The sequence below is a fragment of the Salvelinus namaycush genome, chromosome 28 (assembly GCF_016432855.1).
Source record: "Salvelinus namaycush isolate Seneca chromosome 28, SaNama_1.0, whole genome shotgun sequence".
In the NCBI taxonomy this organism is placed as follows: Eukaryota; Metazoa; Chordata; class Actinopteri; order Salmoniformes; family Salmonidae; genus Salvelinus; species Salvelinus namaycush.
The window spans coordinates 19076881-19102576 of record NC_052334.1 but is presented as its reverse complement, the minus strand read 5'-3'; the positions used below and the strand labels follow the sequence as shown (position 1 = coordinate 19102576).

General features: G+C 40.0%; 1 protein-coding gene across 1 annotated transcript in view; it reads right to left on the bottom strand.

Annotated features, from left to right (window-relative positions):
• LOC120023244 (potassium voltage-gated channel subfamily H member 5-like) overlaps window positions 1-25696 on the bottom strand; it is a 96735-nt gene that overhangs the window by 14466 nt on the left and 56573 nt on the right. Inside the window, exon 8 of the mRNA XM_038967289.1 lies at window positions 16925-17124. Within this exon, the coding sequence (XP_038823217.1) occupies window positions 16925-17124 (200 nt within the window). The remainder of the gene's footprint in view (window positions 1-16924; window positions 17125-25696) is intronic.

Genomic DNA, 25696 nt, shown 5'->3' with positions numbered 1-25696 from the left:
CACAACATCCATTTCACTCTCAAGTTTCTAAAACTGTTTGAATTATATCTGTGAGTAAAACAGAACTCATTTGGCAGCAAACTTCCAGACAGGAAATGAAAATTCTGAAATATATATATATATATATTTATCGATATACATGCACTTCATACGCCTTCCACTAGAAGTCAACAGGCAGTGGAAGGTGGAATGGGGTGTCTAGCTTGATCTGAGGTCGAACAAGAGCTTTTGGAGTGGCAGGTCAGGAATTTCCTTTCTCTACCAAGGCGCACGAAGCACCTCGATATTGTCTTCTGATAAGCGTTCGGTTTACACGGCGAATATCTCCGGCTCTGATTTTATTTGATACATGTGATAATAACATCGTAAAGTAGGTTTTTTCAACCGAGTTTTATCAGATTATTCAACGTTTATTGGAACTTTTGGAGTTTTCCGTTCTTTGCGTCGAGAGAAAATGGGAACGTCATCAACATTGGCTAGCATTGTGGCGCGAATTCGACAGAAGAAAAGGACATTCTAAAACCAAACAACGATTTATTCTGGACCAAGGACAGCCCCAAACATTTCTTGGGTGGGCACACGGGGATTGTGGCGAGTTCAGGTAGGGGACCTGTGCCAACTTCCCGTGCTTATCGTGAGGAGCCGAAGATGGAACCAGAGCCAGTCGGGGTGGAATTGGAGGTGAGCAAGGGGAGTGAAACAGAGACTGTGAAGGAATTAATGGGGAAATTGGAGGAAAGTGAAATGAGGGAGTTGCTGTGTTGGTGCATGAGACACGACATCCGCCCGACGGAGCGTGTCCGGGATTTGATGTTACCTGAGTCAGCTCTCCATACTCGTCCTGAGGTGCGTGCTAACCGTCTGGTAATGACAGTGCCTGTCCCACGCACCAGGCCTCCTGTGCGCCTCCCTAGTCCTGCACCTCCTGTGGCAGACCCACGTACTAGCTCTCCTGTGGCAGCCCCTCGCAACAGTCTTCCGGTGCCGGCGCCATGAACCAGGCCTACAGTTCCAGCACCCCGCACTCGCCTTGAGGTGCGTGTCCCCAGGTGCGAGTCCCCAGCCCAGTACCACCAGTGCCAACACCACGCACCAGGCTTCCTGTGCGTCTCCAGAGCCCTGTACGCCCTGTTTCTCCTCCCCGCACTCGCCTGCTCAGGCGGCACTGGATAGCAAAAGTAAGAAAACATTTATGATGTTATTTCGTATTTCTGTGTAAAATGTTGACTCCTATTCTCCGCCGTTTTGGTGAGCGCTGTCTCACAATAACGCAAGCTGTATGTTATGGTAAAGTTATTTTTTTAAATCTAACACAGCGGTTGCATTAAGAACCAGTGTATCTTTCATTTGCCATACAACAAATATTTTTATGTAAAGTTTATGATGAGTTCTTTGGTCAGATTAGGTGAGTGTCCAAAATATCTCCGGAGATTCTGGTGAATCGATGCTACGTATTCACAATGTATAATCAGGATTTGTAACTCTAAATATGCACATTTTTGAACAAAACATAATTGTATTGTATAACATAGAATCATAAAACACGGGACGAGATGTTAAAACTGTCCATTGTGCCAATAGATGGTATGCACTCACATGAGATTTGCCGTGATGTTGACAGAGTGGCATGGGAGGTTTATTTCTTAGACTGGGTTAAGATGTCAATGTTGGGACACATCCTCAGTAGTGTGCCTTCGAATCAGTGGGTGTTTCGGCCTTTAATGTTATAAGACTGTCATCTGATGAATTTGTTCAAGGTTAGTGATTAATTTTATCTCTATTTTGTCGGGGAGTAAATTGCGTTGTGTGTTTGGCTACTGTTAGGGTTGTGAAAGTTCAACTGAGATAGGAACAGTAGCACACCTGAACTTGGTTAAAATAATTGTTTAATTCAAAAGTTAATAAATGGCAAATACAATTTCCGTATATACGGGTTCAATGTTTCATCACGCAGGATAAGACAGAGAACTGATTTGTTTCTGACAAAGATAGTATATTATACTCGTGACAGAGATTAGTTCCCGCTTCCGAGCCGGCCTGTCAGAGTAGAGACTGGGCGTGGTTTAGACTCACCCAGCCTATCGTTGGTGTTGGCACATAAGCTGGTCCCAGCCTCTTTGCGCTCTCTGGTGTCCTGTCGCTGTTGCTGTGTAGATTACGCTCCCTCACCCCAGAGACTGGGGTCAGACAGTTTTATAACATTGTCTGAGATATCTGCACCTGTATACAATGTCCACTGTTCTCGCTCAAGGCTAACTACAGCTTCCCAGCACTCTTATCTGAGCTAACTGTTACTTCCAGCACACACACACAGACATCCAGGCGCCCAGACCAACAGTTTGTCAATATCCAATCACATTTAATACAGTTGCTAATCACGTTTGTTATAGTATTCAATCACATATAATACAGTTGCTAATATTCAATCACGTGTGTTATAGTATTACTCAGAACCTCACATATGTTCTTCGTGTGTATAGCTTATCTGTTATTGTCCATTGTACACCACAGTCAGCAGTCTCATGATTCACCCCCTCCTGTGTCTCTCTAAGATTAGCACAGTCTCGGTCACACATCACAGTAAAGCGCCCTTTTTAACACACACACATTTCAGACTGCTATTCATGGTTAGCTCAGATACATTTGTTGCATACACACATATTTCACACAGTACAGCGCTCTCTTTAACACACACACATTTCAGGCTGCTATTCATGGTTAGGCCCTGAGCACTGGTAAGAGTAGAGACTAATGGAAAATACAGGTTCACATGAGTCAGTAATTCAAACTTTAATGCATAAGAAGCCCTACTAGCTTATAGTTAGTTAAGCATGTCAAAAAACCTTATAAAACCCCACACTACTGTAGTGAGCGAATAGAAATATATATTGTGTTTTTGCTGTAAAACACTTAAAAAATTAAGAACCAGTGTATCTTTCATTTGCCATACAACAAGTATTTTTATGTAAAGTTTATGATGAGTTCTTTGGTCAGATTAGGTGAGTGTCCAAAATATCTCCGGAGATTCTGGTGAATCGATGCTACGTATTCACAATGTATAACCAGGATTTGTAGCTATAAATATGCACATTTTTGAACAAAACATAATTGTATTGTATAACATGATGTTATAAGACAGTCATCTGATGAATTTGTTCAAGGTTAGTGATTAATTTTATCTCTATTTTGTCGGTTTTGTGCAAGCTATTTTTGCGGGGAGTAAATTGCGTTGTGTGTCTGGCTACTGTAGTGAGCTAATAGAAATATATATTGTGTTTTCGCTGTAAAAAAAAAAAAACGGAAATATTGGCTGGATTCACAAGATGTTTATCTTTCATTTGCTGTACACCATGTATTTTTCATAAATGTTTTATGATGAGTATTTAGGTATTTCACGTTGCTCTCTGTAATTATTCTGGCTGCTTTGGTGATATTTGTGATTGTGGCTGCAATGTAAAACTATGATTTATACCTCAAATATGCACATTTTCGAACAAAACATAAATGTATTGTATAACATGTTATAAGACTGTCATCTGATGAAGTTGTTTCTTGGTTAGTGACTAATTTTATCTCTATTTTGTCGGTTTTGTGAAAGCTACCTATGCGGTGGAAACATGGTGAAAATATGCGGTTGTGAGTTTGGCTATTGTGGTTAGCTAATAGAAATACATATTGTGTTTTTGCTGTAAAACATTTTAAAAATCGGAAATGATGGCTGGATTCACAAAATGTTTATCTTTCATTTGTTGTATTGGACTTGTGATTTCATGAAAATTATATTATATGATATCCCTGTCCCGTTAGGCTAGGCTATGCTAGTCAGCTCTTTTGATGAGGAGGATCCCGGATCCGAGAGGTTAACAAGACATTTGTGGAGTGGTTGAAAAACGAGTTAATGACTCCAAACTAAGTGTATGTAAACTTCTGACTTCAACTGTATATACAGTACCAGTCAAAAGTTCAGACACACCTACTTATTCAAGGGTTTTTCTTCATTTTTACTATTTTCTACATTGTAGAATAATAGTAAATACATAAAAACTATGTAATTACACATATGGAATCATGTAATAACCAAAAAAGTGTTAAATAAATCAAAATGTATTTTATATTTGAGATTCTTCAAATAGCCACCCTTTGCCTTGATGACAGCTTTGCACATTCTTGGCATTCTCTCAACCAGCTTGATGATGTAGTCACCTGGGATGCATTTAAATTAACCGGTGTGCTTTGTTAAAAGTTAATTTGTGGAATTTCTTTCCTTCTTCAAGCGTTTGAGCCAATCAGTTGTGTTGTGACAAGGTAGGGGTGGTATACAGAAGATAGCCCTATTTGGACCAAGACAAAGTCCATATTATGGCAAGAACAGCTCAAATAAGTGAATAGAAACGATAGTGCAGCATTATTTTAAGACATGAAGGTCAATCAATCTGGACAATTTCAAGAACTTTATTTCTTCAAGTGCAGTCGCAAAAACCATAAAGCGCAATGATGAAACTGGCTCTCATGATGACCGACACAGGAAAGGAAGACCCAGAGTTACCTCTGCTGCAGAGGATGAGTTAATTAGAGTTACCAGCCTCAGATTGCAGCCCAAATAAATGCTTCACAGAATTCAAGTAACAGACACATCTCAAAATCAACTCTTCAGAAGAGACTGAGTGAATCAGGCCTTCATGGTCAAATTGCTGTCACTACTAAAACCACTACTAAAGGACACCAATAATAAGAAGAGACTTGCTTGGGCCAAGAAACATGAGCAATGGACATTAGACCGGTGGAAATCTGTCCTTTGGTCTGGTGAGTCCAAATTTGAGATTTTTGTTCTAACCGCCGTGTCTTTGTGAGACGCAGAATAGGTGAACGGATGATCTCTGCATGTGTGGTTCACACCGTGAAGCATGGAGAAGGTAGTGTGATGGTGTGGGGGTGCTTTGCTGGTGACACTGTCAGTGATTTATTTGGAATTCAAGGCACACTTAACCTGCATGGCTACCACAGCATCCTGCAGTGATAGGCCATCCCATCTGGTTTGCGCTTAGTGGGACTATCATTTGTTTTTCAACAGAACATTGACCCAACACACCTCCAGGTTGTGTAAGGGTTATTTGACCAAGAGGGAGAGTGACGGAGTGCTACATCAGATGACCTGGCCTCCACAATCACCTGACCTCAACCCAATTGAGATGGTTGGGGATGAGTTGGACCACAGAGTGAAGGAAAAGCAGCCAACAAGTGCTCAGCATATGTGGGAACTCCTTCAAGACTGTTGGAAAAGCATTCCAGGTGAAGCTGGTTGAGGGAATGCCAAGAGTGTGCAATGCTGTTATCACGGCAAAGGGTGGCTACTTTGAAGAATCTAAAACATAAAATATATTTTGATTTGTTTAATAAACAACACAATGTAACTCCAAGTCAATCACACTTCTGTGAAATCTGGTGCATTGGGGAGTTCTTGGGGGTGGGGAATGGAATTAATTGTATTTTTTATCTATCATGCACACGCACCCTCACACATAAGGATGGCTCTGTTGCGGAAAGACTGATACATGTTTGATAGTGTCTTGGTGCTGTATCGTTTGTCCTTCATGTTCTAACACTTTAATGTTACCCCTTCCTTGTGTATTTTGTTATAAATAATTAGAAAAATATATATACATAAATACAGTCCCAGTCAAAAGTTTGGACATACCTACTCATTCAAGGGTTTTTCTTTATTTTTACTATTTTTTATATTGTGGAATAATAGTGAAGACATCAAAACTATGATATAACACATGTGGAATCATGTAGTAACCAATAAAGTGTTAACCTCTTTGGGCTGCAGGGGCAGTATTGAGTAGCCTGGATAAAATGTGCCCATTTCAAACGGCCTCGTACTCAATTCTTGCTCGTACAATATGCATATTATTATTACTATTGGATAGGAAACACTCTCTAGTTTCTAAAACCGTTTGAATTATATCTGTGAGTAAAACAGAACTCATTTTGCAGCAAACTTCCTGACAGGAAGTGGAAAATCTGAAATCGATGCTCTGTTCTAGGGCCTGCCTATAAATGTGCTTGATATGTATTAGTATACATGCACTTCATACGCCTTCCACTAGATGTCAACAGGCAGTGAGAGAAGAAATGGAGTGTATAACATGATCTGAGGTCGAATAAAAGCTCTTGGCATGACGTGACACCAATTTCCTGTTTTCTGGAACGCGCGAGAAGGGACCTGGTATTGCCTTCTGAAAAGCTGTCGTTATAGACGACTAATATCTCCGGCTTTGATTTTATTTGATAAATGTGACAATATCATCGTAAAGTATGTTTTTTCAATATAGTTTTATTAGATTATTGAAATTTTTTCGGGACGTTAGGCGTGTTGCTTTGTCTGCGTTTGTTCACGAAGGAGAGCTTCGCGCCACTTTGCTAGCTTTCCGTGCTAATTGACTGGAGAAGAGGACATTCTAAAACCAAACAACGATTGTTCCCGACAAAGGACCCCTTGTACAACATTCTGATGGAAGATCATCAAAAGTAGGACCCATTTTATGATGCTATTTATATCTGTCGAACATGTGTATTATTAGTTTGCGCCCAGATTTTGGGCACTCTCTCGCTATAACTAAGCTGGATGTCGTAATGAAGTTTTTTTTGGAATTCTAACACGGCGATTGCATTAAGAACTAGTGTATCTATCATTTCCTATACAACATGTATTTTTTAGTAACGTTTATGAATAGTTATTTGGTCAGAATAGGTGAGTGTCATAAAAATATCCGGACATTCTGGGAAAAAGATGCTACGTTAGCACAATGTATAACCACTGATTTCAGCTCTAAATATGCACATTTTCGAACAAAACATAAGTGTATGTATAACCTGATGTTATAGGACTGTCATCGGATGAAGCTTATCAAGGTTAGTCAAAAATTATTTATCTTTTGCTGGTTTGTTACGATCGCTAACTTTTGCTGCTGGTAAATGGCTTGTGTTTCTGGCTATTGTGGTAAGCTAATATAATGCTATATTGTGTTTTCGCTGTAAAACACTTAAGAAATCGGAAATATTGGCTGGATTCACAAGATGCTTGTCTTTCATTTGCTGTACACCATGTATTTTCCAGAAATGTTTTATGATGAGTATTTAGGTATTTCACGTTGGTGTCTGTAATTACTCTGGCTGCTTCGGTGCTATTTGTGACGGTAGCTGTGATGGTAGCTGCAATGTAAAACTGATTTATACCTCAAATATGCACATTTTTCGAACAAAACATAGATTTATTGTATAACATGTTATAAGACTGTCATCTGATGAAGTTGTTTCTTGGTTAGTTTGGTTGATTCTTGGTTAGTTAGGTTGGTTTTGTGCATGCTACCTGTGCTGTGAAAAATGTCTGTCCTTTTTTGTATTTGGTGGTGAGCTAACATAAATATACGTGGTGTTTTCGCTGTAAAACATTTTAAAAATCGGACATGTTGGCTGGATTCACAACATGTTTATCTTTCATTTGCTGTATTGGACTTGTTAATGTGTGAAAGTTAAATATTTCAAAAAAATATATTTTGAATTTCGCACTCTGCCTTTTCAGTGGAATGTGGGAGGAGTTCCGCTAGCGGAACGCCAGAGCCAGACAGGTTAACTTCTTGCCACTAGGGGGGTGCCATTTCGACATAGCACAAATTCGTATCCAAATTAAACTGCCTCGTACTCAATTCTTGCTCGTACAATATGCATATTATTATTACTATTGGATAGAAAACACTCTCTAGTTTCTAAAATCGTTTGAATTATATCTGTGGGTGAAACAGAACTCGACTTAGAGCAATTTTCCTATGTGTATGTCAGAGTGCAGAATTTTTCTGGCTGTTCCCAGACCTGTGTATTAATTTGCCTGTCCTCTATTGGTTGAGATGCACTGCATACGCCTTCCCCTGGTTGTTAGCGAATAGGGAGAGTTGAAATGGAGTCTCTACGTAGGTCCCAAAGTTGATAAATTGATTGGAATCGAGGTGTCCACCCTTTTGGATCTTCGCGCTGACGCAGAAAGGGTCTTGGCATGTCTTTTTAGAAGCTCTGGTTTTAGAAACTAGATATATCCGGCTCTGTTTTTATTCGATATAGGCTTTAAAGACATCATAATCTTGTTATTTTAAACCGATTTATATCAGTTTATGTCAGTATATTGCGATTTTCGGGCATTTCATTTTCTGACGTTGTATTGAGTTGGGTATCTCTCTCTCGAATGCCATTGTGTACTGCTAATTGCAACGTGGAAGGAAACATTCTCCAACCCAGCAACGATTCTTTTGGCCAACGGACACCTTTCCCAAGATTCTGATGGGAGTTCAGCTAATAGTAAGTACTATTTATGCTGATAATTCGTTGTTCTGTTGAAAAAGTAAAATGCATAAGACGCCATTATTTGCCGTGTAGCCTTGCGCTATCGCACCCTGTATTGCACCCTGTATTGCGCAGTAAGGTTAATTTTAAAAATGTAATTCAGCGATTGCATTAAGAACTAATTTGTCTTTCAATTGCTGTCCACCCTGTATTTTTTAGTCAAGTTTATGATTATTTATTGATTAGACTAGGTGACTCTCCAAGATGGCGCCCGAAATTTTCTGGTCAGCTTGGCAACTTTTCTCATTGTATAAGCACGATTTGTGCCGCTAAATATGCACATTTTCGAACAAACTCTATATGCATTGTGTAATATGATGTTACAGGACTGTCATCTGAAGAATTCTGAGAAGGTTAGTGAAAATTAATATATTTTGGTGGTGAATACGTTATCGCTATGTTTGGCTGGAATCAATGCTGTTGTTTGGTTTGCTACTGTGCTAAGCTAATATAACGCTATATTGTGTTTTCGCTGTAAAACACTTAGAAAATCTGAAATATTGTCTGGATTCACAAGATCTGTGTCTTTCAATTGCTGTACGCTGTGTATTTTTAAGAAATGTTTTATGATGAGTAATTAGCTAATACACGTTGCTCTCTGTAGTTATTCTAGTCATTTTAGTGAGAGTTGTGATGGGGGCTGCAATGGTAAACTATGATTTATACCTGAAATATGCACATTTTTCTAACAAAACCTATGCTATACAATAAATATGTTATCAGACTGTCATCTGATGAGGTTGTTTCTTGGTTAGTGGCTATTTATATCTTTATTTGGTCGAATTTGTGATAGCTACTGATGCAGTAAGAAAATGGTGGAGTATGGAAGTGGTGTCTTTTGCTAACGTGGTTAGCTAATAGATTTACATATTTTGTCTTCCCTGTAAAACATTTAAAAAATCAGAAATGATGGCTTTATTCACAAGATGTGTTTCTTTCATTTGGTGTCTTGGACTTGTGATTTCATGAACATTTTATTATATGATATCCCTGTGGCTTTAGGCTAGGCTATGCTAGTCAGCTTTTGTGATGGGGGGGATCCCGGATCCGGGTTTGGTAGGCGTTAGAGGTTAACCTTTGATGCAAGAGAGAAAGAGACAAGAAAGTAGTCAAGACGACTAGCTTGATTAAGTCTCCTCCATGTATATCTCACTAGGTCGGGGTTTTTTAGTCTCCAAATATCCACTATTTCTAATGTGTGCATAATATTTGTGATTTCCTTAAGGGCACGGTGATGATAGTTTGTAGAGTGATTAACACTGTGTTATAGTCTCCTACCATAATGATTAGATCATTTGTTGCCTGTAAGTTCAATAAATTGGTATACATTTTTTCGAAGAAGTGTGGATCATCCTGATTTGGACCATATATTAGATTAACGAGCCAAATCTCTTTTTCGTCCACTTTCATATTCAAAAGGATCCACCTTCCTTGCGAATCATTCCTGATTATTTTTGTTAATTAATATCATCACACCCTTTGAGTTCCTTTGTCCATGACTGTCACGATCGTCATAATAAGCGGACCAAGGCGCAGCGGGATATGAAGACATCTTCTTTTATTAAAGATGACGAAACACGAAAACGAACACTTTTACAAAACAAAACAACAAATGATCGTGAAGCTATAGACGTAAGTGCAAACACAAGCTACAAACGTACAACATAGACAATTACCCACAAACACCTAAAGCCTATGGCTGCCTTAAATATGGCTCCCAATCAGAGACAACAATAAACAGCTGTCTCTGATTGAGAACCAAATCAGGCAACCATAGACTTTCCTAAACACCTACACTGAACACTACCCCATACCTACTACAAAACCCCCTAAACAATACACACACCCTAAACTAGACAAAACACACAAACATCCCCCATGTCACACCCTGACCTAACTAAACTAATAAAGAAAATCAATATAACAGAGGCCAGGGTGTGACAATGACAGAAAATGATTTCACCACCCCATTCCTTTTTCCATGCAACTTCATCTAAGGATGTAGAGTGAGTTTCCTGTAAACAGTATATATTATATAGACTTTTGATTTACCACAACAATGATTTTGAGATATGAATATGTTATTATGAATTAAATGACTGTTTCACAAAAATGTGCACATGAAAACCATAACTGGTACGCAGATTGGTAGAAATGGTAAGATAAATTGGCATTCAACAAGAGAAAGGTTGCCAACTCCTCGTGTAGCCTATTATCTGCAATTTCAAGAGAGTAATGGCAGAATCTGCAAAAGCCAGCAGGGACGGGAGAGAATAGTTGGTTCAGGCTAAGTTTTTTTCTGGCGCCTTCTTGAGGCATTTGACTTATTTCATCAAACCATAAGCTTTAAGCATCAGACAAGCTTAATGCATATAGTTGATTTTATTAAAACGCATAGGGTGTATCTATATATGCAAAATTAAACCAGAATTTTTTTTAGACCAATCGAAAGAACAGATGACTTTCGATCGACAAAGATTTTTAGTCGGGGACAGACCTATATAAGGGATTTGCGTCAATTCAATCTGGTATCAGGACAAAATGTGATTCAGAGTCACCGAATATACTTTAAGTATTTTTATTAAACTCAAGCGATAAATGGTAAATGCAATTATCATATATACGGGTTCTCTGTATCACCTCACAGGATAGAACAGAGAACTGGCAGGATGTAAGTAAACAGCTGTTCTTATACTGTGACAGACTAGTTCCAACCCGTCTGTTGGCCTATCACAGTAGAGGCTGAGCGTGGTTTAAACTTTGCTCAGCCTATCGCCGGCGCTCAGGCTAGTCCCAGCCTCTTGGCGCTCTTTGGTGTCCCGGCGCTGTTGCTGTGTAGATTACGCTCCTTCACCCCAGAGGCTGAGGTCATACAGCTCTGCAACATTGTCTGAGCTATTTGCACCTGCATACAAAGCACACTGTTCTCGCTCAAGGCTAACCACAACTTCCCAGCACACTTATCTGGGGCTAACTGTTACTTCCAGCACACACACAGACGCCCAGGCTAACAGTTGCTAATATTATATCACATGTGATATAGCATTAGGTTATAGTGCAATAAACACCAATCCTAACAATCCCCCTTTTTACACCCCAAAAGGGGTGTAAATTAAAACAGAAACCATCAAGTTCAATGATCGATACATACATACTAGGTTGTTGATAAACCCAGAAACTTTAAACCTTTAATGACCATTCAGAACACGTTCTCATCACCCTAGTAACATATTAGATAACATAGGGATTTTTAGGAGTCCCCCTTTTGACACCCCTAGGGTGTCACTCATTACCCTTTACTTCAGCGGTCACAGTATAGTAATATGTTAATAGTATTTCATGAAAATAGTCAAAAGTTTATTATAAATTAATTAATTAATTTTATTATTATTATTATTGTATATATTTTTTTTTTATCAACAAAGAAAAAATCAACAAATGATATACGCTAAGTTGCATTTCGACTCCTCCTTTTGACACCCTAAGGGTGTCACACTCAGAATACAAAGATTAAAAGAAACACACCTTTATTGCATAAAAAATAAAAATAAACATCTAGTCCACCCTGCTACACCTAACAGGTACTAGGTTGGCTACCTCCCACCCAGGAAATTTAAACCTTGACATTAGGTAGGACAACATTCAAGGTAAAAGATTACAAGGATATATTGTGAAACAAAAAGCAATGAATTAAACTAAAAATAAGCTATTTTATTTTTTATTCTTTTATAGCAAACCATGGATCATCCTCTGTCAAGGCAGTCTCAGCATCCCCCCCCGTGAGCAAGCAGTGGCATCATAACTGCAGCGTGCGCAACATCTGTAAAAGTTTTCCTCAAACAGGGGATAATACATGCAGCACAGCACATTAATATAAGAAATACAACTATTAGGGTCAGAAATCCAGTAACCATCAATGCAGTGTACTCACCAAACCAGCCACCCAGCCAGGAGAACAGCCCCCCCTCCTCCAGACCGGCAAGACCCTTCATCTCCACAGATAACTTTTCCAACCCGCTCAGAGCTTTTGAAATGCTCCCTTCCGGACTGGTATTGTTAGGGATAAACGTGCAACATTGTTCTCCAAACATTGTACAAACACCTCCCTGGTTGGCCAGAATCATGTCTAGTGCTAGACTATTTTGTCTAGCGGTTCGAGAGGTGGCATCCAATTGTTCAGCCATCCCCGTAAGTGCGGTGTGGGTGTAGTTAACAAATCGTTGTTGATTATAGGAGATATAATTGATCCAGGCAGTTTGCTTAGCATCCACAATAGCTGGACCAATAATGGGCAACAAATTCCACAGGCCATCATTCCTGTTTAATGCCTGGAATTCGTGGGGGACCCCTATTGGGACCCCCAACATGTTGGTGTGGATGTTATCTGTACCCTCGGACCAAGGAGCGTCACGTTTCTGCCGTCTCCTGGGTTGGTCCCGAGCCTCTGTGTCATGTGCAGATCCCAGGAGTTGGTTAGCTGTAACCTCAATAATAGTCAATGGTGTTATCAGACTGGCCAAAACACATGTGCCCTGCCAGTCTCCTTTCAAAATAGGGGTCAACCGCCTGGCAGGTCCACACATCCACCATACATCAGCAACACCTCTAGTTTGGTTCAGCCCTTCAACGGGCCAGGTGACATTAATAGTGACATTAGTGATGCAGTCAGCATTAGGGAGCCTCCCATAATTTATACCCCTACCTGTACCAGTAATACAGCTGTAATTTCCCCCATATGCCTTAACCCCCCATGGTGCCTTCTGGGGAGGGATTTCTGGGAACACAAGACTCAGAGTTTTACACAGGGTTGAATTTGGCTTATTATGGTAGAAACTTTCCAATATGCACATCCAACCTTTCCCATTGCTTAGGGCAAATGGGTGAGTGGCCAGAACAAGTCTAGCATGTCCACAGATCACACAGTCTTTTCTGTTAAGTGTTTTGGCTGTATACGTCATATAGGCCAACCACATATTCTCCCTTCCCTCATAACCAGTTTCAGTCCCCAATTGGTCACTATCTGAGATGTCTTATACATTTATTACCTGTACCGGATTGGAGAGCCTAGGTGATGGTGTGGGACTTGGTCTTGAAGTGGTGGAGGAGTTCGGCTGAACCTGGCCTTGGCCTGTTGGAACTGGTGGTGGTTTTGGCAGTACTGTGATGGTAACCATCCCCATCGTATCCCAATCAGACAGCTCAGGATGACCAGCAGTCCTATAAAGCCCCACCCTCTCCCAGAGAACACATCATCAGCCAGAGGCCAAGGCACACTTTCACTTCTATGAACGCTCACAGCGGGGAAAGGTCGGGTATAAGGGAATCTTCAGTAGGAGTTGGCCCCCAGTACCCTGTTGGTTCTGGTTCTGCTCCTACCCCTGTGATTGTTCGACAGTGTCAGTGTGTCTTACCCTCTTACAAGTGTGATATGCCCCCAGGTAGCTCTTTCAGCTATTCTCACTGTGAATGCAGTCACAAGGAGTACTTGGTATGGCCCCTCCCAACGGGGCTGCATTCCACCTATTCTCTTCAGGGACTGGATTGAGTGAATCACCTTCTCCTGTAATTCACCTGTAGTGCATAAAATCTTGGACATACAGGTTTGGTTAACAAACAGTTTCTCATTTGTTCTAACTGATTATATCTTTAACTTCTATGCCTATTTGTTAGCTAGAATTTCTTTTAATTAGTTTATTATCCAATAGGCCCCATCCTATCCTAGACCACAATTTACCCATCCCCCTTTTGATACCTGGCTCTGCCCAGGTAACAACCTTACCTACTCTAAATAATGACTTAGGTAAGATTAGTAAAATATCCTTATGTTCTGACATTATCATGTAGGAGCGCCCCTTTCATTCTCCACATGTCCAATTCTCCCTTTTGTCTCCATTCAGTAACTGTTATCTACCCAATCTGTTATCCATGTCCTGGCGCCCCTTCCAAAACTCCCCTCTCTGCTCTCAAACCTTCAAGGTCTCAGCAGTGCGGGGAGGGCTCCTCTGTCTGCCTTTTCCCCTATCTGTCTGTAACAACTGTGTTGTTTCCAAATTTTAACTAAATGTCTCACTGTTTGGCTTTATCTAAACTCATGGATTTTTAGAAAAACATGTCTATGGTGGCAATTTCTAAAGTCCTTATATAGGTTAATTAAGGTTATCTCAATCAATAGTTATCTCAATCAAATTTCCTCGATGTTTCATGTAACTCATTCAGTCTTTCTCCAAATTGTCTCCCCAAAATACTTTATACCCTGCCATTACACTCACACAACTGTGATAAACGTGCACTGTCCCTTTAAAACACTCCCAGCCAGCCATACCACTTTGCGGGCCTTTCATTGTTCCCCATAATGAAAACAGATAATGTTTAGAATACGTTTACTTCTTGTTCGAATTCCCTGGTGTTACCTAACCAAAAACCAATACCCTGGAAATAACCACAACTTTTTACGATTCAACTATTCTTACCTCCCTATCCTATAGCCAAATATAGCCCAATGAAACGCCTAGCAATTCTGTTGCTAGCTGCAGCATCTTTTCAGACTATCCTGACGATATTCAGCTACTTTAAAAAAAATGTATTTGGAACTTTTAGCCACTTTTGAAAAGTGACTCAAAGCTATAATGCACGCATTCTCCCTCTAAATGACACAACCAATTTTCTCTGTCATAATTTGAGGAACGTTATTGTGTATTCAACGTAATGACGCAGCAAGTCAACCAGCCTCTTGTCAAAGATATATCCCCTATTCAGATTGAGTTCTGCTTTAAATTCTATCGAAAAAGTAAAACCAACCGAACTTCCCAACTTTCTATACCCCAAAATTTAAACGTACCATGTTCTTTGCTAAATTTATATCGTATGTCAGTCGATTCATAAAAAATATAACATCCTGATGGCACAAAACTTTATCGTATCTCTCCGTTATTCCTTAGAATTCATCAGGTTCAGGTAACTTTCTCTTCTATGATACAGCATTTTAAAAATACGACTCCATTCCCAATAGGTTATTCCAGCAGATCATTTGGGAAACACAATGTATTACATAGAAATTGCTTCGCCATTATTTTGAATTAATTAGTCTCTCAATTCAACCTAAACAAACTATTAAAACGTTCAGTTCATATCTTGAACAAACACTAACAACCGTATCTTTCCGGGCAAAACCTATAAATATTTGAATTACAATCAGAATGAATTTTAGTCTATCGATGTCAAGGCTGAGATACGAACCCCAGTCTCCCGCGTTGAAGGCAAAAACTTTCCCGCTGAACCACCAACGCTATTGAAATGATTGAGTTTCCCCGCCAACAAGCATATTATTATAATTGTTTGTATTCGCAAACTCCGGCACTGAGACAATTCCCAGAAAATATTACAATTCAAAGGTCCAAGCTTTCCCCCAGTGAGGATTCTCCTTATTCTCTCTAATCCGAATTGGTTTTATGTTTTTCGTTATGTCACCAGCATTCAACCAGGCTCCCCGTCGACTGGGAGCCCGTTGGGCGGGGCAATACTGCCCTCTTCTGTCCATTCTCTGTATAATTTTTCCCCTCGTTCCTTCCAATCTTTCTCCAGAATAGACTTTAATGTTTTCAATACTTTTTCTACCTCTTGATGCTCCATGGTAGGGTTTTTATTTATCTCCTGGAGTATGACTATATCTTTAAGACTTAAAATTAGTCCCAACTAATTTTCTATTATTTTTATTACGGCCACACCCGGTGGGGAAAGTACAAATTGTATCCCGTTCCCCGTATCTGAATCCCACAATACCCAATGTTAAATTCAACGTTGTGGTTAAATATACGGATTTGGCAATTATTGTCAAAGATTGAATATACCGGTTTAGTAATTTTATCAAATAGATTAGTACAGTTCAAATCAGGATATGCGTTTACATAGGGACATACATTCACACTGTTGCTCTCTTTAATTAAAAACTCCTCAACTATAGTACTTATTACTAAATAGAATTAACAATCCCTAATATAAGAAATGTTATCAAATATGTATTCAAATTAATCACAGTCACACACAATAGGGAGTGTATAAATTGTATACATTCAGGGCCAATCTTAACCTTTCTCGCCCCGGGGTTCCGCTAGCGGAACACCCACAACATTCCGCTGCGTGCAACCTTCGCAGCGCGCGAAATTCCAAAAATATTTTTCTGAAATATTTAACTTCCACACATTAACGGGGGAAAATAAACAATCATTGTTATTTATATGAGAATTTCATTGTTATTTGTTTTGTCTATATTGCATTTGTTTTAGGCATAAGGGCATAATTAAATGTACCGATATTTACGTGTAGTTGCATGTTTTAATAAGCTTGGGTCCGGGAAAAACACAGAATTTCTAATTTGGGTCCGAGGCTGAAAAAGTTTAACAACCCCTGCTCTAACCCCATGCAGCCCTCCTGTGCTTTAACCACACAAAGCCCTCCTGTGCTCTAACCCCAGGCAGCCCTAGTGTTAGATGTTATCACTCTGGGGTCCAAGCTCAGGGCCATGGCTCACCATCTCAGTGTCGATGCCCTTGGATATGGACCATGTGGAGACGATGGAGTCCATCAACCTCTCACTCGGCCCATTGGGCACCTGGTAGAGCTTGAGGAAGTCCCTCACATTGGTCAGCATCTTGTGTTTGCGGTTGGTGTTGGTGTACATCTGCTGGAAGATGGTGGTCACATTTCCAAAGATGGTGGCGTACAGAAAAGCTGGAGAAGAAAGGAATACAGTTGTCATAAGATGAAATGAGCTGAAGTGAGTGGTAATGACAGGCAGGGCCGGTTCCAGGAATAAGCAACATAAGTGGTCGCTTAGGGCCCCCGTCGCTAGGTAGCACCCGGAACTTAGTCGGGGTCTCAACATACTACTGAGAGTAAGAATATTAGAATACACCAGGTGCAATATCAAAATGTGGTTATAAAAAAATAGTAATCCTAGCCAAATACAGACAGAGCACACAGAGAAAGTGCCCAGGGCCCTGACCTCCATGGGAACTCCATTGATTTTGTTAGTCATTCTCGGTCAGTGCCGTTTATGATGAGGAAGACTTTATTTATAAGCATGGCCTTATTTCTGATTTTCTATGCCAGCTATTAGTGAAGGAGATTGGTAATTCACTCTTGATGACTCATTGCTATATACCAATATACTTAATGATGGAAGCCCTCAAATTCTTCCTCTCCAACTGCTTAAGCGATGTGCCTACAAATTATATAATTGCGCTTGCACAATTAGTGCTTACTAAAAAAACATATATATTTTATTCATATTACTATCTACAGACTTTTGGAACAGCAATGGGAACTCCATTAGCTCCCAACTATGCAAGTCTATTTATGGGGAAATTCGAATTGGATTTTATTTACATTAATAATCCTTACAAAGACCATGTTAAATATTGGACCCGCCATATAGACGATTGCTTTATGATCTGGACGGGTTCCAAAATGTAATTTCATTAATATCTTAACTACATTAATTCTAGAGTACAATCAATTTCCTTCACTATGGAAAATAACATTAACTCCATACATTTATTAGATGTAACAAAGAAGGGACTATCTCTAAGTACTACAGTCTACAGCAAACCAACAGATAAAAGTACTATATTGACAACCCCCTAAAAAGAGGTTTACCAGTAAGCCAACTTCATAGACTGCGTTGCATCTGCGACACAGAGGGAGAATATGATAGACAATCAAATGTTTTCCTTGAGCGTTTTCACTTGAGAGGATAACGTTACCCCGATACCTGGCTTGATAAAGCTAATAAATAAGTTCAAAGCTTGAACAGAAGTCAATTATTTAATAAATCCCAACAAAAACAGAAGAAACAGTTTTCTGTAAACAATATACTTACTTTCAATGATAGCCGTAATGGCATCAACTCTATTGTATAATAAACATTGGCACATATTATCATCAGACTCCTCTTTAAATTCTGCTTTCCAGAATCCACCTTTATTCACCTATAAACGATAAAGAAATCGATCAAACATATTGGTTAAATCAGATGTGGTCAGAGAGAGAAAAGAGGCATTCATAAAAGGATGCTTCCCCTGTAGATAATGTTCCTCTTGTAGCACCATAAGGAAATGTTCTAACATTAGGACATATGAGATAAAGTCATGTACATACCGTTCAAAAGTTCAGAGCCACTTAGAAATGTCCTTGTTTTTGAAAGAAAATCACTTTTTTTTTGTCCATTAAAATAACATCAAATTGATCAGAAATACAATGTAGACATTGTTAATGTTGTAAATGACTATTGTAGCTGGAAACAGCTGATTTGTAATGGAATATCTACATAGGCGTACAGAGGCCCATTATCAGCAACCATCACTCCTGTGTTCCAATGGCACGTTGTGTTAGCTAATCCAAGTTTATCATTTTAAAAAGGCTAATTGATCATTAGAAAACCCTTTTGCAATGATGTTAGCACAGCTGAAAACTGTTGTACTGATTAAAGAAGCAATAAAACTGGCCTTCTTTAGACGAGTTGAGTATCTTTCTAGGCCTTTCTAATCAACCTGGCCGGGGTATCCTGGAAGGATATTGATTTCATCCCGTCAATAGAGGATGCCTGGTTATTTTTTTTTAAATGCCTTCCTCACCATCAAGCATGCCCCATTCAAGAAATTTAGAACCAGGAACAGATATAGCCCTTGGTTCTCTCCAGACCTGACTGCCCTTAACCAACACAAAAACATCCTATGGCGTTCTGCATTAGCATCGAACAGCCCCCGTGATATGCAACTTTTCAGGGAAGCTAGAAACCAATATACACAGGCAGTTAGAAAAGCCAAGGCTAGCTTTTTCATGCAGAAATTTGCTTCCTGCAACACAAACTCAAAAAAGTTCTGGGACACTGTAAAATCCATGGAGAATAAGAACACCTCCTCCCAGCTGCCCACCACACTGAGGATATGAAAACACTGTCACCACTGATAAATCCACTATAATTGAACATTTCAATAAGCATTTTTCTACGGTTGGCCATGCTTTCCACCTGGCTACCCCTACCCCGGTCAACAGCACTGCACCCTCCACAGCAACTCGCCCAAGCCTTCCCCATTTCTCCTTCTCCCAAATCAAGTCAGCTGATGTTCTGAAAGAGATGCAAAATCTGGACCCCTACAAATCAGCCGGGCTAGACAATCTGGACCCTTTCTTTCTAAAATTATATGCCGAAATTGTTGCAACCCCTATTACTAGCCTGTTCAACCTCTCGTGTCGTCTGAGATTCCCAAAGATTGGAAAGCAGCTGCGGTCATCCCCCTCTTCAAAGGGGGGGACACTCTAGACCCAAACTGCTACAGACCTATATCTATCCTACCCTGCCTTTCTAAGGTCTTTGAAAGCCAAGTCAACAAACAGATTACCGACCATTTCGAATCCCACCATACCTTCTCCGCTATGCAATCTGGTTTCAGAGCTGGTCATGGGTGCACCTCAGCCACGCTCAAGGAACTAAACGATATCATAACCGCCATCGATAAGAAACAATACTGTGCAGCCGTATTCATTGACCTGGCCAAGGCTTTCGACTCTGTCAATCACCACATCCTCATCAGGCAGACTCGATAGCCTTGGTTTCTCAAATGATTGCCTCGCCTGGTTCACCAACTACTTCTCTGATAGAGTTCATTGCGTCAAATCGGAGGGCCTGTTGTCCGGGCCTCTGGCAGTCTCTATGGGGGTGCCACAGGGTTCAATTCTTGGACCGACTCTCTTCTCTGTATACATCAATGATGTCGCTTTTGCTGCTGGTGAGTCTCTGATCCACCTCTACGCAGACGACACCATTCTGTATACTTCTGGCCCTTCTTTGGACACTGTGTTAACAACCCTCCAGGCGAGCTTCACTGCCATTCAACTCTCCTTTCGTGGCCTCCAATTGCTCTTAAATACAAGTAAAACTAAATGCATGCTCTTCAACCGATCGCTGCATGCACCTGCCCGCCGTCGAACATCACTACTCTGGACGGTTCTGACTTAGAATATGTGGACAACTACAAATACCTAGGTGTCTGGTTAGACTGTAAACTCTCCTTCCAGACTCACATCAAACATCTCCAATCCAAAGTTAAATCTAGAATTGGCTTCCTCTTTCGCAACAAAGCATCCTTCACTCATACTGCCAAACATACCCTCGTAAAACTGACCATCCTACCGATCCTCGACTTCGGCGATGTCATTTACAAAATAGCCTCCAATACCCTACTCAATAAATTGGATGCAGTCTATCACAGTGCCATCCGTTTTGTCACCAAAGCCCCATATACTACCCACCACTGCGACCTGTACGCTCTCGTTGGCTGGCCCTCGCTTCATACTCGTCGCCAAACCCACTGGCTCCAGGTCATCTACAAGACCCAGCTAGGTAAAGTCCCCCCATATCTCAGCTCGCTGGTCACCATAGCAGCACGCGCTCCAGCAGCTTTTTCTCTCTGGTCACCCCCAAAACCAATTCTTCCTTTGGCTGCCTCTCCTTCCAGTTCTCTGCTGCCAATGACTGGAACGAACTACAAAAATCTCTGAAACTGGAAACACTTATCTCCCTCACTAGCTAAGCACCAACTGTAGGAGCAGCTCACAGATTACTGCACCTGTACATAGCCCATCTATAATTTAGCACAAACAACTACCTCTCCCCATACTGTATTTATTTATTTATTTATTTATTTTGCTCCTTTGCAGCACCCCATTATTTCTATCTCTACTTTGCACATTCTTTCACTGCAAATCTACCATTCCAGTGTTTTACTTGCTATATTGTATTTACTTCGCCACCATGGCCTTTCTTTGCCTTTACCTCCCTTATCTCACCTCATTTGCTCACGTTGTATATAGACTTATTTTTCTACTGTATGTTTGTTTTACTCCATGTGTAACTCTGTGTTGTTGTATGTGTCGAACTGCTTTGCTTTATCTTGGCCAGGTCGCAATTGTAAATGAGAACTTGTTCTCAACTTGCCTACCTGGTTAAATAAAGGTGAAAGGCCCAGAAGCTAGGATATGCATAAATAATTGGATAGAAAACACTCTGAAGTTTCTAAAACTGTTAAAATAATGTCTGTGAGTATAACAGAACTGATATGGCAGGCGAAAACCTGAGGAAAATCCACCCGGAATTTTATTACATTTCTTAGCTCCCAGGCCATTCCTATGTTGGCCTATTGAATTTACAACCAGAAAGGACCCAGATTGCAGTACCTATGACTTCCACTGGATGTCAACAGTATTTATAAAAGGTTTCAGGCTTGTTTTTTGAAAAATGAACAAGTAGTTGTAGTTTTTCCAAGGTGTCCCTCATTAGGACTCTATGGCGCACGTGAATGAGGGCGCGCACTTATCTCCGGTATTGAACATACTACATTCTGTCTTAAATGTTATCGTTTATTTACATATTAGGGTACCTGAGGATTGATTAGAAACGTTGTTTGACTTGTTTGGACGAAGTTTACCTGTAACTTTTGGGATTCCTTTGTCTGCACGTTGAACGAGTGGGTGGATTACTGAATCAAACGCGCCAACTAAACAGACTTTTTTGGGATATAAAGAAGGACTTTATCGAACAAAACTACCATTTGTTGTGTAGCTGGGACCCTTGGGATTGCAAACAGAGGAAGATCTTCAAAGATAAGTGATTTATTATATCGCTATTTCTGATTTTTGTGACACCTCTGCTGGTTTGAAAAATATTTTTATGCGGGTTTGTGCGGGGCGCTGTCCTCTGACAATCAAATGCTATGCTGTCGCCGTAAGGCCTATTGTAAATCGGACAAAGTGGTTTGATTACCCAGATTTTAACCTGTTATGGCTGCAAGGGGCAGTATTGAGTAGCCAGTTAAATCATGCCCATTTCAAACGGCCTCGTACTCAATTCTTGCTCGTACAATATGCATATTATTATTACTATTGGATAGAAAACACTCTCTAGTTTCTAAAACCGTTTGAATTATTTCTCTGAGTGAAACAGAAGTCATTCTGCAGCACACTTCCTGACCAGGAAGTGGAATGTCAGAAATCGATGCTCTGTTCAACTTCATGCCAATACATGGGCGTGATACGTAAGAGTCTACATACACTTCATACACCTTCCCCTGGTTGTCAAGAGGTGGTGAGAGAAAAAATTTAGTGTTTATCTTGGTCTGAGGTGGAATTAAAGCTCTTTGTTTGACGTGACCGTCCATTTCCTGTTTCTGGAGCGCGCGAAAGAGGACATGAATTTGCCTTCTGTTTAGCTGTTGTTATGGACGACTAACATCTCCGTCTTAGATTTTATTTGATACATGTGACCATATCATCGTAACGTATGTTTTTTCAATATAGTTTAATCAGATTATTGAAATGTTTTCGGGAGTTTTGCCGTGTTCCGTTCTCTGACTTTGTTGACGTTGGAGTGATCCGTGCCACTTGGCAAGTGCCCATGCTAAATGAAGAGGGATATTTGCCGTTCCAGATCAAAACAACGACTGTTCTGGACAAAGGACACCTTGTCCAACATTCTGACGGAAGATCACCAAAAGTAAGAAACATTTTATGATGTTATTTCTAATATCTGTCGTGCATGTGAACTGGTCGTGGGCGCCCAAGTGTTTCTGGCTATTGTGGCTACGCTAATATAACGCTACATTTTGTTTTCGCTGTAAAACATTTAATAAATCGGAAATATTGTCTGGAATCACAAGATGCCTGTCTTTCAATTGCTGTACACTATGTATTTTTCAGAAATGTTTTATGATGAGTAATTAGGTATTTGACGTTCGTGTCTGTAAATATTATGGCTGCTTTCGGTGCAATTTCTGATTGTAGCTGAAATGTAAACTATGATTTATACCTGAAATATGCAAATTTTTCGAACAAAACATATGCTATACAATAAATATGTTAGCAGACTGTCATCTGATGAAGTTGTTTCTTGGTTAGTGGCTATTTATATCTTTATTTGGTCGAATTTGTGATAGCTACTGATGGAGTAAAAAACTGATGGAGTAAGAATAGTGGTGTCTTTTGCTAACGTGGTTAGCTAATAGATTTACATATTGTGTCTTCCCTGTAAAACATTTTAAAAATCGGACATGTTGGCTTGATTCACAAGATGTGTACCTTTCATCTGGTGTCTTGGACTTGTTAATGTGTGAAAGTTAAATATTTTAAAAAAATATCTTTTGAATTTCGCGCCCTGCACTTGAGCTGGATGTTGTCATAAGTGTACCGGTGTCGGGCTGCACCCCAAACAGGCTAAGCTAAAGAATGATGTATGACACTTGTATTTTCATGAATGTTTAATATTATGATTTTTGTATTTTGAATTTCGCACTCAATTTCACCGGATGTTATCATAGTGGCACGCTAGCGGGACATCAAGCCCGAAGAGGGAATACAATTCTCTCACATTAACTTCTTGACGCACGGATCCCTTTAGCGGGATCATTTTCGTAAACAACCGCTGAATTGCAGAGCGCCAAATAAAAAAAAATACTAAAAATATTTATAATCATGAAATCACAAGTGAAATATACCAAAACACATCTTAGCTTGTTGTTAATGCACCTATCGTGTCAGATTTTGAAAATATGCTTTACAGCGAAAGCAATCCAAGCGTTTGTGAGTTTATCAATCACTAGACAAAACAGTAAGAACAGCTAGCCGCAAATTAGCTTGGTCATGAAAGTCAGAAAAGCAATAAAATTAATCGCTTACCTTTGATGATCTTCGGATGTTTGCACTCACGAGACTCCCAGTTACACAATAAATGTTATTTTTGTTCGATAAAGGTTATTTTTATAACCAAAAACCTCCATTTGGTTTGCGCGTTATGTTCAGAAATCCACAGGCTCGTGCCGGTCCTGAAGGGCAGACGAAAATTCTAAAAAGTATCCGTAATGTTCGTAGAAACATGTCAAACGTTTTTTATAATCAATCCTCAGGTTGTTTTTAACATACAAAATCGATAATATTTCAACCGGACGGTAAACTATTCAATACTACAGAGAAAGAATATGTCGAGCTACAACTCTCCAGCGCATGAACTAATCAAAGGACACCTGACGCATTTTGATAAATCTCGCTCATTTTTCAAAATAAAAGCTTGAAACTATGTCTAAAGCCTGGTCACAGCCTGAGGAAGCCATTGGAAAATGAATCTGGTGGTACCCATTTAAATGGAGGATGGGCAGGCAATGAAACAGTGATTTTTCCAAATAAAAGGCACTTCCGGGTTGGATTTCCTCAGGTTTTCGCCAATATTTTGACAGTTTTGGAAATTTTAGAGTGTTTTCTATCCTAATCTGTCAATTATATGCATATTCTAGCATCTGGGCCTGAGAAATAGTCTGTTTACATTGGGAACGTTATTTTTCTAAACATAAAAACAGTGCCCCCTAGCTGAAAGAGGTTAACATCATTACATCATTTCACAAATAGTTTCATCTTTACTCATTCATTTTATACAATAATTAGACGCAAACCTCATAACGGAGGCACCTGTATAAACAGAGTTATGGTAATGTGGCTGTATTGTCTTTCATGAGGTCACAAACATGAAACAAAACAGACCGGGTCGTAGCTGGCTTCTCCACTGACCGTTTACACATTCTCCAAAACATGGATATTGTTCAGTTCTCAAGTTCTGTGATGTAGAAGAAGTTCCTTTGCTCTACTGTGAAACTCTCTCTATACTGCAATCTCCTCCAGGAATTTATGACCTGAGATAACAGAACCTAGGTGTAGGAGGGAGAGAGAGGGGGATGCCACGCTCTATACCCAGAAAGGGCCACGTCATGACACTTGGAAGAATTCCAGTGTTGGATATCCATAGCCGGCAAACTAATATAGCATCCCTCTCGCTGTTTGAGCCAGGTGTTTTAGTAGGATAAACTATCTAGCTGCATTCGCTAGCTAAGAAAGTGAAACAAAATATTATGATATTATATATATCTCTGTCTCAGTGTCTTCTTCTCCTTCATTTTTCCAACACCATCATTAAGTTTGCTGACGACACAACAGTGGTAAACCTGATCACCGACAACAATGAGACGGCCTATAGGGAGGTCAGAGAACCGGCAGTGTGGTGCCAGGACAACAACCTCTCCCTCAATGTGAGCAAGACAAAGGAGCTGATCGTGGACTACAGGAAAATGCGGTCCGAACAGATCTCCATTAACATCGACGGGGCTGTAATGGAGCGGGTCGAGAGTTTCAAGTTCCTTGGTGTCCACATCACCAACAAACTATCATGGTCCAAACATACCAAGACAGTCGTGAAGAGGGCATG